Source organism: Vombatus ursinus, unplaced genomic scaffold, assembly GCF_900497805.2.
Source record: "Vombatus ursinus unplaced genomic scaffold, bare-nosed wombat genome assembly UNPS02014798.1, whole genome shotgun sequence".
Classification (NCBI taxonomy): domain Eukaryota; kingdom Metazoa; phylum Chordata; class Mammalia; order Diprotodontia; family Vombatidae; genus Vombatus; species Vombatus ursinus.
The window spans coordinates 31610370-31624260 of record NW_020954576.1 but is presented as its reverse complement, the minus strand read 5'-3'; the positions used below and the strand labels follow the sequence as shown (position 1 = coordinate 31624260).

Below are 13891 nucleotides of genomic sequence, written 5' to 3'. Positions count from 1 at the left end.
TTAAATGAAATTCTGTCTGTGAATATATTTCCAAACAAGAAAATTAAGAGATTTGATTCTCATATGTAGGTATATCATAATAAGAGAAACATTATGTAAATATACATAATTGATACAGTAAACTTTTGATTTTTCTTTTAATGAAGTAGAAGGCAGTCAGCAATGGTCAGTGAAATTTACAAATAACATAAAAAAGGAATTTTAATCCATAGTATCTGCCTACTAACTTTAGATCTTTCCTTCCGGTAGAAAATAAGAACTTTAATAAAGCTTGCCAACAAGAAATAAATTGAGTAATTTGTATTTTATCTTATCCTTTCATTTACCTTTTTATTACACGTTTTCTTGAGCACATCAGTGATGACTTCTATGTAAGAAGGAAATATGTAATTGTAAAGACATTAAGAAATATATAACTGGAAAAGGCAGTGGTAGAAAGTGTTTAGGCATTGGGAGCAAGTGATGCATAGCCCAACTCCTAACAATATTAAAAAAGATTGAGAGGATAGCTTTTTGGTGTTGGGTGAGTCTTCTGTTGAGAACTTATGGGAAAACATAGTCAAGGATAGATACCACAGGATGGGAAGGCATGGTTGGCTTATGATCTGCACAAATAGAGGAAATCCTTACAACTTGATTCCATGAAAGAATACAATGTATAGATCCTGGGATAAATAAAAAGAAACAGGCTCTGCCTCTAGTAATTTATAGTAGAAAAAAATAAGATGTACATAGATAATGTTCTAATTTGATTGTTCGGGTTCATACAAGGAGCATGAAATGTGATGAGATCAGATGAAAGAGAAATCATATCTAGCTTGTTATGTGTGTGTTTTAAGGGAAGGGGAAAAAAGAGAAGAAAGCTTGATTTTACTTAATGCTTGGAATTTTTTAAAGTGTTTTGAGTATTTTAATAGTTATTTTAGTATACATAGATGTAGCATAAGAAAATTCAGTGACAACTGAAGTATTAAGTTTTTCTGAATCTAGTGATATTACTTATTACCCATTTGTACCATATTTTTGTATAATTAAAATGCTGCATGATCTCAAGTAGTTTGAGTCTCTAGTATTAATTGATTTAAGGTCTGTTTACCAGATCAGTGATTCTACTAAAGTTTCTTTTTTGCAAAAGAAAGTGATCTCTATTTTTAGCACAAATAGCCTTCAATAGTGATTACTGATATTAATTAGATGAATCTGATTATCTTATAGCCTGCATACCTGTTTTCACTTTTGTCCTGACATGATTTACAGCAAAGAGAGATTTGTTTTACAGACTTGGCATTAGGTCAGACACCTATTTCATTAAGAGATTAGAGTCAGTGGAATCTAAAAAAAAGTCAACATTTGAGAAATTTAAAGAAATTCTGTTTTAAAATCATTCTTTAAATAACAAATTCACTCATACCTAGAACGTTCTTAAAGAATTTGTAAAGGCATGTTTGTACTAATCCTAATTAATTTTGTTTTTATTTTAAAACTAACACAAAGAACTCCTTACTTATTTTCTGATTCCATAAAGAGAACAGGAAGACTTGAAGTAAAAGTTAAGGTTTAACAGCTATCTCTCATAAATGTGGAAACTCTGTCCAATTATGCATTTTTTTTTTTTTGGCTTTTTGGTGAGGCATTCAGGGTTAAGTAACTTGCCCAGGGTCACACAGCTGGTGTCAAGGGTCTGAGGTCAGATTTGAACTCAGATTGTTCTGACTCCAAGGTCAGAGCTCTAGCCACTGCACCACCTAGCTGCCCCTAATCATGCAGATTCCTAATGGTATTTTAATTTGACACTTTGAAAGGTCCATGATAACAAATGCCAGCTACTGACAGATGATGTAACCCCTTTAAACCTACTTATCTGGTGTATTTTTTCAATCATAATTCCCCCATAAATCTTCTGTAGAGGATCTACCCAATGTACTGGAGGCCTCATTTTTTTAACATAGGGGTACCAATGCCCACCTTGGACTATCTATTTTCTTTTTCTCTATACAAGATCAGCCCATTTCCTTTTCTAGCATATATGTCCCTGATAATACAGTTTACTTTATTTAGAAGTTGTATCTTTGAATTTGCTTATTAAGACTTATTAGTCCATTGAAACTGATGACTAACTGTGGCAATGAGAATATACACCTTATTCAAGAAGATCAAATTAGGTAGAAGGAAAAATAGGACAAGATAAATCTGTGTAGAAATCTGCAAACCAGTGGGGGGCAGGGGAGAGAGACATACTTCTAGCCTGGACCTGATTTTGACTAATGGGAAAGGATTATTTGGTAAGTGGAAATGTTGGAAAAAAAAGGTGGATGCTTTAGATCAGTGAGGTCATGGCAGAATTCTAGAATGAATTAAGAGGATGGTTGATCACCATTTTGAAAAAGGAAAGTTGTAATCACTATGTGACATCATAGGTTCTTTATGAATGAGTCATGCCAGACTACCTTCATTGCTTTTTTGTTTCTACAAGATTACTAGATAAATAGGTAGGGGGGTATCTGCTATGTAAAATCTGGGGATTTTAGTGGATTGAAATTTTAATACTCCTAAGTAGTGCAATGTAGCAGCCAAAAAAAGTAATTCAGTCTTAGACTGCATTAAAAGAAGCATAGTGTCAAGTAAGAAGAAAGATACAATCTTATGTGTTGGTCAGATCATTTAAGAAGGGATATTTTAAAAATTAAAAAAAGGGGGGGTGGATCTTGACAAAGTGGGAACATGTCCAAAGAAAAGTGAACAGGATTGCCAAGCAACCAAAAACCATTTAATAAAAGGATCACCTGATGAAACCAGGGGATGTTTAGTCTGAGAAGAAAAGACTTGTGGGATAGTCAATTGACATATTGGATTAGAATATGATGAGTAGTCATTATTGTATGCTCTTAATGAATACATTTCAGGGACATTGATGAAATAACCATTCACTTGCTTCTGAGAATTGTCCAACCAGAAATACTAAATAAACATCCAAACTCTTGCTATTGCTTCCTAGATATTCAGGGGTAAATTAATTAGTGTCATCCTTCTATGCCTCTTCCCCACCTGCCCCACCCTCACTTGTATTTTGTTCTTTTGACCATAACATTCTAGTAGCACCTGCAAAACTGCAAGACTAGCAGAAAAACAAGAATGTCATTTTCCAAATGTTGATTCCCCATGGCTCATACCCATCATATAATTGATAGTTCAGAAATACTTTTTTCATCTATGTATTTATAATTTTAGAGTGTGCAAGTATATACAAATTGTCATTATTAAAACATTTAATAAATTATTGAATAATTTGTACTTATAGCCTACTTTAATAATTTAGTAGAGATTTTAATACAGTTATGATTACCTAATTTGGGCGTTCTTTCAGTCATTTTAGGTTTGGAGTATTATAGCCTCTTTTCATGTACCCTTAATCCCATCCCTTCTTGTCATCTCTAACAGATTGCCCTTGGTATTATTGCTCTGTCTTTCTAATCTTTAAACTCTCCCTATTTATTAGTTTCCTTTCTGCTGTCTACAAACATATCCTAGTCTTAAAAAAATTTTTCAAGTCATTCTTAAATTTTACCATTTTATATAATTATTGTCACATATCTCTCTTCCCCTTCTTAGCTAAAGTCCTTGAAAAGTTGCCTATACTCAGTGCTTTCTCAAACTTTCCTCTCACTTTCTTCTAAACCTTCTACACTTTGGCTCTTGACCTCTTCCTTCCCTGTGAGGGGGAGCACTAGCTTTCTTAAGCCTCAGGAGCTATTGCTTTTTCTCTAAGGTTACCACGTATGTACTATATCCTGTATTTATTTGATGTCTTCCCCATTATAATACAAGCTGTTTGAAGGAAGGGGCTATTTTTCTTTTTATATCTCTGGAGCTTGGTGCAATAACTCTCACATAGTATTTAGTAAATGCCTATTGATTAATACATACCAATATTCTGAATAAATAGGACAGTTAAAAGTTGGAGCAGCTATACATAATGTTAAAAAGAATAGAGGGCATGAGATTTTCATAACTGCAAGATTTGGGATGTAAAATTATCTTTTTCTGTTGTAATTAACTCTAAATTATATATTTTTTCTATATGTTTCTATAATTTACAGACAAAAGAGCAGATTTGTACTTGGAGGGAAAGGACCAGCTTGGAGGCTGGTTTCATTCTTCCTTATTAACTAGTGTGGCAGCAAAGAATAAAAGCCCTTATAGGTAAGTACCTACGTCACAAATAAGCTAGTCAGTATATTTCAGTTTATTTCAGCATGCATTTATTGAGTCCCTATAACAGACCAAGCACAATGCTAGGAATGGAGTAGGATGCCAAAAAATTCTAGCATGCTTCTTGATTTCTGAGAGCTTATGATATCATTGGGGCATGACATACATGTGAAATAAAAGACAGTAGTTAAAGTATATTATCTTTGCCACAGATTATAAGTCCTCTGGGGGATCATTATTTGAGGGGAGGAACTTTGATGGAGGAATGGATAAGCTTCGGATAGGCAGAGAAAATGGGATGTACTCAGAGGGGGAGAGGATATCTTGAGCTTCAAATGCCATTATACTTCTAATATTCACAAACAGTTGACAAACTGATGTATAAAGCCTGGAAGTTAGCATTAGAATTAGCTTAACTTAACTACAGTATTGTAACCTCCTAGTCCCACTTAAACATTAAACTAGAAGCCATAATATACCATAAAAATATATGAGTTTTATAAAATTAGATTGAGATTAAGAGGCAGTGTGGTATAGTAGCAGGTCCTGGAGTCAAGAAGATCTGGGGTCAACTTCCACCTTTGAGACATACTGACTATATGACTTTTAGCAGATCATTTTTAATTTTTCAGTGTTTCATCACCCTGAAGTTGTTTTCAAAAATTTGAAGTTGCTTTCTAGTCTCAAAACTAGAAGTTGCAGAACATTTGTTAATGTGCATTGGTAAAAGGAATTTCTTCCCTGGGAATTCCCTGCCTTGATAAAATTACAGGTTCAGACCAGAAGAAAAAAATGTATGTTGTCACAATATAACTTACTGGATTGAAGCTCTGTTTTTTGTCCATTCTGTCTTGGCTATCTCCCCAAATGAGCCCCAAACAAAATAATTAATGTCATCTCAAGCTTTCCAGTGCTCTTCTCCTCCTCTTCTTGAATAGTAATGAGAACTCAGAATGAATGGTGCCTGTGTCTACTACTAGGAACGGAAATAAATTTCTTAGGACCTTATGGCCAAAAGGAGAAAGAATGTTGGGGGGATAATTAGCTGTAGTCAATTAATTGTAGTCAATTGTATATGCTACCAGAAGTTAATAGAACAGTAATATTCCCCCCCCACTCCAAATTCCCACATTGAAAAAAAAAAATTCTTATTCTCTATTCTTTCCCTTGCTCACGAACCAAACAATCACATTTAGAATTATGTTTTCACCATAGACTTTGCTATGCGGACTTTTTTTTTTTTTAATCTAACCTATTTTAAGAAGCTCGTGAAGTTGATAACCACAAAAAGGGCTCTCATCAATTTTAAGGTAGTTTGTGCTTTGTCACCTAATGTTCTTCATTACGAAAATGGTTGATTTTCCTTTTCAGGGCTGTTTTGGTTCATGGTTTTACTCTTAGTGAAAAAGGAGAAAAGATGTCTAAATCTCTTGGAAATGTGATTAGCCCAGATATTATCATCAATGGAGGGCAAGTAAGTGACTCATAATAAACAGTTGGCATTTTCATTATTATTTTTTTAATTTTTAAAATTTTTTTTACTTTACAGATTTTAGATTGTTCTAATACTTAGCGCCTTAAATTTTTTCTAAAAAATGCTTTATATGTGCTTACATATGGGGTCACCTGCCATGGAATCTTGTCTCCTGTCCTCATTTTACAAACGATGAAACTAAAAAATGGAAGTTGTATGTTCTACCTAAGGTCACGCTAATATTCAGTAGGTGACCTAATTTGGGTTTGTATTTAGGGACTAAGTCATACTTCATTTGTAGACAGATGTCAGAGTTTCATGTGAATTAATTTAAAATTTTTATCTCTTTAGTAAACAGTTGTGGTTTTTATTTTGTTCGGTCAATTTTTTTCAGTTGTGTCCAACTTTTAGTGACCCCATTTAGATGTTTGGGGCAAAGATATTAGAATAGTTCCTTCTCCAGTTCATTTGACAGAGGAGGAAACTGAGGAAAGTAGGGTAAAGTGACTTGCCCAGGGTCATACAGCTAGTAAGTGTCTGAGGCCAGATTTGAACTGAGGAAGATGACTCCAAGCCATTGCACTACCTAGCTTCTCTGATTTAATCACAAGCAATCAGCAGTAGCCACAATTTCAAAATATCATCCAGCTTTTTTAAGTAGTCACATAGAAAGCTGGCAGGAGAAGATAAGTCTTCAGAAAATGGAAACTCTTAAATATTCACTTTATTTTGGTAGTTAGAAAATAGGCATTTGTCTTTGTAGAATTGATTATCATTATTATTGATTAATGGACACAAATCTGATGTTGCTAATATCCTGGCTTTATTTGCACATGGTACGGATCAACTTAAGATCATAGGATAGTAGATTGAGACATGGGAGGGACCCTAAAGACCATCTATCTAGTCCAATGCCCTAATTTTATAAATGAGGAAACTTAAGTCCAAGGAGGTTAAGTGCTTTGCCCAAGGTCAGACAGATAGTAACGGTCAGAGGTGGGATTTTGATTCAAGTCTTCTAAATCAAGAACCTCTGTCTCTTTACAGTAAGCCAATTTGTTAATTATAAGGTAGATTATCCAGACCAATAATATGTTGCTATCCTGCTTTGCCAATGACCTGCCAGTGTCCATTATTCAATGTATTATGTCCAGAATTGCTAGAGAATGTTGGAAAACCTTTTTTTGATGCCATGCCCTCTATCCTTCTAATCAATTCTCAGGTAGATGGTCTGTTCACAGGAGGATTATTTCCAGCTGATAAGCCTGTATGGACCTGTCTGTTCTAATTAAATATGTAATAGCAATGCCTGATTGATGAGGTAGAAATTGTGTATACACTTCACAAAGGTGGAGAGGACTGATTTGACTTTTATACCTAAGCTAAATTTCTTTAACTTGAGATCATTGAACTCCACATACTTGTATTGCTATTCTAAACCTTTAGCGTTGAGCTGAAGTGTTCCTATCTCACATACTGCTTTTGGGCCTACTTTTAAATGTGTAGTTTGTAATGCTTGTTTGTATATTTCTCACAAAAAGGATCAAAGCAAAGATCCTCCTTATGGTGCAGATATTCTTCGATGGTGGGTAGCTGAATCAAATGTCTTCAATGAAGTGAAAATTGGGCCACGTACACTTAATGCAGCCAGAGATGATATTGACAAGGTCAGAACAATTAAACTGTATATATATTTTAATATAATTAATTAATTTTTGGTTTTTAGCATTCACTTCCATAAGATTTTGAATTTTAAATTTTCTTCCCCTCCTCAAAACAGCATGCAATCTGATATAAGCTCTACTAACACATTCATATTAAACATATTTTCACATTAGTCATGATGTAAAGAACAATTAGAACTAATGGGAGGAACCATGAGAAAGAAGAAATGAAACAAAACAAAAGAAAAGGAGAGCAAGTAGTATGCTTCCATCTGCATTCAGATTCCTCTAAGTTCTTTCTCTGGATGTGGACAGCATTTTCCATCTTGAGTTTTTTGGAGTCATCTTAGATCCTTGCATTGCTGAGAAGAGCTAAGTCTATCAGAGTCAGTCATCACACAGTGTGGCTGTTACTGTGTACAGTATTTTCCTGGTTCTGCTCATTTTACTCTGCATTGGTTCATATAAGTCTTTCTGAAGTCCACCTGCTAATAATTTTAAACTGTATATTTCTGGAAGCAAAAGGTTGCCAAACAATTGCAATTAAAAACTATATTTTGCTTTTAAATAAAGAAGCTTGAACTGTTATTAATTTCAGTTTGTCTTCTAAGTAATTATCATGCATCTATAGAGAATATTTTAGCATGTTTTCACATTCTAGTTAAACTACAAATAATAGTTTGTAGTAATAACTTATATGCTTACTGCCTTAGCTACTTCAGAAATGTCATTGATACAAATGAGAAAATTTATTATAAAATTTTTTTTTTGCAGTTATGATTTTTAACTGTATTTCCCTCTATCCTATTTTCCTTTGTTTATCCTTCTCTCTGTCTCTGTTTCTCTGTCTGTCTCTCTCTCCTTTCACCCTGTCCTTCCTCAAAAGTGTTTTGCTTCTGACCATCGCCTCCTCCAATCTGTCCTACCTTCTATCAGTCCCCCATCATTGGTTCTGCCACTTCAGAATTCGTTTTGAGGAGTTATTTTAAAATTGTTGGGAGGGAAATTTGGGAAAGTTCAGGCAAGTCACTTCCTTTATTCTGCCATCTTGGCTTTGTCCCCCCAACAAATACTTATTAAATACATACTGTGTGCAAGGCTTATCTTTGTATTTATTTTACTTATGTCTTTATTTTTAAATCATCTTCATTTCTGAATAATATTCTTAACCTGTTCAGTGAGCCATCCCTTATAAAAAATAATAAAAAACACCCTATACTAAGATAAAGTCAAAATGGGTATAGGATTTAGATGTAAAGACTGATACTATGAGCAAGCTAGAAGAGCGAGGAATAGTTTACTATTCAGATCTATAGAGAAAGGAAGAATTTATGACCAAACAAGAGATAGAGAACATTATGAAATGCAAAATGAATAATTTTAATTACATTAAATTGAAAAGTTTTTCACAAAGTCATTGCATCCAAGATTAGGAAGGAAGCAGAAAACTGGGAAAGAATTTTTTTTTGTTTTTTTTTTATTAATTTATTTTGATTTATCAATAATCACTTCCATATGCTTTTGAGTTTACAATTTTTCTCCCCTTTCCTGCCCATCACCCTCCCCAAGATGATGCACAGTCTGATATAGGATATACATTTACATTTCTATTAAACATATTTTCACATTAGTGATATTGTAAGTAAAAATTAAAACCAATAGGAGGAGCCATCAGAAAGAGGAAACAAAATTCAACAGAAGAGGAAAAAAAAATAGCAATTCAACTTCCATAGTTCTTTCTTTGGATGTGGATAGCGTTTTCCATCATGGGGTCTCTGGAGATGTCTTAGATCCTTGTATTTCTGGGAAGGGTTAGGTTTATCAATATTAGTCATCACACAACGTGGCTGTTATTGTGTACAGTGTTCTCTTGGTTCTGCTCACTTCACTCAGCATCAGACCATAAAAGTCTTTATAGGCTTTTCTGAAGTCAGCCTGTTCATCATTTCTTATAGCACAATAGTATTCCATTATGGGAAAGAATTTTTACAACCAGTGTCTCTGATAAAGGCCTCATTTCTAAAATTTATAGAGAACTGAGTCGAATTTATAAGAATTCAAGTCATTCCCCAGTTGATAAATGGTCAAAGGATATGAACAGGCAGTTTTCAGATGAAGAAGTTAAAGCCATCTGTAGACATATGAAAAAATGCTCTAAATCACTATTGATTAGAGAAATACAAATCAAAATGACTCTGAGGTACCACATCATACCTATCAGATTGGCTGACATGACAAAACAGGAAAATGATAAATGCTGGAGAAGATGTGGGAAAATTGGAACATTAATGCATTGTTGGTGGAGTTGTGAACCATTTTGGAGAGCAATTTGGAACTATGCCCAAAGGGCTATAAAATTGTGCATACCCCTTGACCTGGCAATACCACTTACAGGGCTGTATCCCAAAGAGATCATAAAAATGGGAAAAGGACCCACATGTACAAAAATATTTATAGCAGCTCTTTTTGTGGTGGCAAGGAATTGGAAATTGAGGGGATGCCCATCAATTGTGGAATGACTGAACAAGTTGTGGTATTGATGGGGTTGGAATCTGGGCTCCAGAAAGGAAAAACCCTGGACTTTCCCACATGGCCAAATCTCTGCCCCTGAGGCTATAATCTCATCAACTGGCCTTTCATTGTGGCTAGACCCAATCTCCTCTCCATTGTCTTACCTCCCTGTGGCCCCCTGCCATTTCCCACCCTTAATCCTAGCTAGGTTCCATTCTCCCTTGGCCACAAGGTTCAGGTCCCAGGAGTTCTGTTCACCCCAGTTTACTGGCCACTCCCATCCAGATCTCCTTAGGCTCCTCCTCCAGTCACCCCAAACTACTTGGCCACTCTTGGATCCCTCCCACAGTCTTTCTGTATAGAAGTCCATCTTGTCTTCATTAAGATGCTCTGATTCTTAGAATCTAGCCAATAGCCCATAGATTCTCAGATTCCTTCAGAGTCTAGCTTATATGGCAAATCTTCAATAAACCTTGTTTTTGACTGCAAGAAGGCTTGGGTCGAATTCTTTCGGGCAGGACCCATTGTTGTGATTTTGGGATTCCGGGACCCCTAACCTCTAGACCACATCAGTATATGATTGTAACAGAATACTATTCTGCGATACGAAATGATGAGCATGTGGACTTCAGAAAAACCTGGAAAGACTTGTATGGAGTGGTGCTGAGTAAGTGAGCAGAACCAGGAGAACATTGTACACAGTGACAGCCACGTTAGGTGATGACTGACTTTGATAGACTTAGCCCTTCTCAGCAATGTAAGGATCTAAGACAATTCCAAGAGACTCATGATGAAAATTGCTATCCACATTCAGAGAAAGAACTTAGAGGAATCTGAATGCAGATGGAAGCATTCTGTTTGCTTTTGTTTTATTGCTTCATGCTTATGGTTCCTCCCATTAGTTCTAATTGTTCTTTACATCATGACTAATGAGAAAATATGCTTAATATGAATGTATAAATAGAGCCTGTATCGGATTGCACGCTGTCTTGGGGGGTGTGGAGGAGAGGGAGGGGGAGAAAATTTAAAACTCAAAATCTTATGGAAGTGAATGTTGAAAACTAAAAATAAATAATTATCAAGAAAAAAAATTTTAAAGCAGTTCAGAAAACTGTGACATCAGCCAAATCTAAGAGTATATACAAAGTTTCATCCCTTTATAAAAAAGGAAGAAGGAAAGGAAGGGGCATTTCCTCTTTCCTAGGTGAAATATTGCCATTACAATGATGCAGTGTTTCATTTTGGTTATTGTTCTTTCCCTTTCCATTGCTGTAATCATTGTGTATTTTGTTTTCCTGGTTCTATTAGTTTCCTTAGTTCATAGAAGTCGTCTGCTTCTCTGAATTTTTCGTATTGTTTCTTACTGCTGCCGTAAAATTTTGTTACACTTATATACCATGATTTATTCAGCTGTTCCCAAGTTGATGAAGGCCCACTTTTTAATAGTGATATTCCCCCACTGCTGATGACTAAGTGGATAAAGAGCTCTCTTTAGAGTCTGAACTAAGTAACACCTGTGATACACATTGACTGGTTAAATGAGCCCTGGGCAAATCATTTAACCTTTCAGTGCTCCAGGCAATTCTTCTAAGACTATGAGGTATTACATAATAATAATAACAACTAAGCAAATAAATAAATGTGCTTTAAATGCATACTATATGCCTAATACTATGCTAAGTGCTGGGAATACAAATGCAAAAAAAAGAAATAACACTGACAAATAACAATTAACATTTTATAGTGCCTCTTATGTGCCATGTCCTGTGCTATTGCTGTTAAAGGCACCATCTTCGTCCCAGTGTTTCAGGTTCATAGTCTCAGACTGTTTCTCAGCTTTTCACTCTTCTCAGTACCATTTCTTCACTCTGTTTCCAAATCTTGTTTCTACCTTTGCGACATCTCTCCTATATACATTTGCTCATCACTCCTACAGCTCTACTCATAATTCAGGTCTTGATCACCTCTTGCTGGACTTGTGCAGTAACTTCTGATCCATCTCTTTTCCTCAAATCTCTTCCCACTCCATTTCATCTTTCACTCAGCTGTTGAGGTGACTTTTGTAAAACATAGGTTTCTCCACGTAATTTACTTGCTGAAGGAGCTCCAGTGAATCCTATTACATCCCGGAACAAATATGAAGTCCTCTCTTTGATATTTAAAGTTCTTCATAACCTAACCCTTCCTACCTTTTCAGCCTTTTCCCACCTTACTCCTATGATCAGCTACCCTCGTCTTCTTGCTGTTCCACACATACATCACTCTATCTCCCATTACCATGCCTTTTCACTAACTGTTCCCCATGGCTTTGCACAGGCTCTTTCCATGCCCAAAATATGCTGCTCCCTCACCTCTACTTTTGAGTTTCCCTGGTTTCCTTCAGGACTTAGCTCAAATCCCACCTTCTGCAGAAATCCTTCCTTGATCCCTGGAATTGCCAATGCTTTCCCTTTTGAGATTACCTTTATTTGCTCTGCATATCTTGAATGCACCTAGATATTTATGTGTCTTTCTCTGGAATGCATGCACCTTGAGTAGGACCTTTTTTATTTTCTTTAATCTTTATGTCTCCAGTGCTGAGCACTGTGCTTGATAGTGCCTGATAAATGCCTCTAAACAGACTAAATTACTGACTGACTTGTTTGAACATGCATCTCCAAGTTTTTTCCATGTTTGAGACTAATCAGAATCTCCCAAAAAAAAGTTACATCTGTTATATCTTTTGTCTTAGATGATTTTGATATATGCATGCAAGACACGTGTCCCAGACCTTTATAGGACAGCTTTTGACTAGCATTTTACTCTACAAACTCACATGATTTTCTGTAGTCAGCTAGTAAGCACAGTTGGACCTTATATTCTCTTTAATAACAATAATAGACAATGTTTATAAAGCACTTTAAGGTTTGCAAAGTGCTTTGCATATATTATCTCATGTGATCCCTACAACAACTCATTGTAAAGTAAGTGCTTTGATTCCCATTTGACAGATGAGAAAACAGGCTGAAAGAGTGACTTGCCCAGAGGTCATACAGCAACAAAGTATTTGAGCAAGATTCGAACTCAGGTTGTCCTGATCTTAAATCTAGCACTCTATTACTTCACCAAGTAGTATATTTTAATCAGTGTGCTACTACGAATGTATGGTCTTCTAAAAAAACTTGGGAGGAGTTCCCCGGCTTAGAAAAGCAAAGACCTACTAGGACAATTTAAAAATAATGATGAAATAAAGAAAGACTTTAATAATTGGAAGGAATATTCAGTATTTATGCATGGATTGTCAATAGAGAAAAAACCATTAAACTTAATTTACATATTTAATACAAAATCAAAAGATTTCTTCATTGAACTAGATAAAATCATAATGAAAATTATATGGAAAAGAAGGTATCCATAGGTTGTTATCTAGCCTTTTAAAGCATAGTTCCAAATTACTTTCCAGAATGGCTGGATCATTTTATATCTCTAGCAACAGTGCTGTAGCATGCTTCTTTTCCCTCACCCCTTCCAGCATGTCATTTTCCTTTTTTGTCATCTTTGCCAATCTAATGAGTGTGAAGGAGAAACTAGAAGTTACTTTAATTTGCATTTCTCTAATTTTTAGTACAAATACGTCACTCTAAATATATATATCCCACAGCTATCACACTGAGCAAAATAATAAAAAATAAAGAAACAGTGCTGGTGGTAGTTGCAGAGAAAGCATGTTTTTATTCGTTGCTAGTCGAATTGCAAACTATCAGAAACTTTTTTTGAAAGCAGTCTGTCAGTATGCATTAAAAATGACAAGAATAGTCTTTACCATCAATTCAGTAATTTCATTGGTGGTATCAAACCATAACAGTTATTTTAAAAAATGAAATTATCTGTTCAGACTTTTTTAGCAACATTTTTTTGTACTTGTAGAAAAATAAAAATAACTTGAAAATCTGATATTAGGGGGATGGTTTAATTGTGGTGATTAAGGTAATGGAATACTATAATTCAGTTTATAGTGATTGATGGTTCTGAAAATTGTTAACCCTAGAAACAG

The 13891-nt window shown here is 35.1% G+C and overlaps 1 protein-coding gene across 1 annotated transcript in view; it reads left to right on the top strand.

Annotated features, from left to right (window-relative positions):
• Window positions 1-13891, top strand: part of LOC114049892 (isoleucine--tRNA ligase, mitochondrial-like) — an 80547-nt gene that overhangs the window by 53432 nt on the left and 13224 nt on the right. The window contains exons 15-17 of the mRNA XM_027871341.1: window positions 4098-4200; window positions 5581-5683; window positions 7225-7350. Of these exons, the coding sequence (XP_027727142.1) occupies window positions 4098-4200; window positions 5581-5683; window positions 7225-7350 (332 nt within the window). The remainder of the gene's footprint in view (window positions 1-4097; window positions 4201-5580; window positions 5684-7224; window positions 7351-13891) is intronic.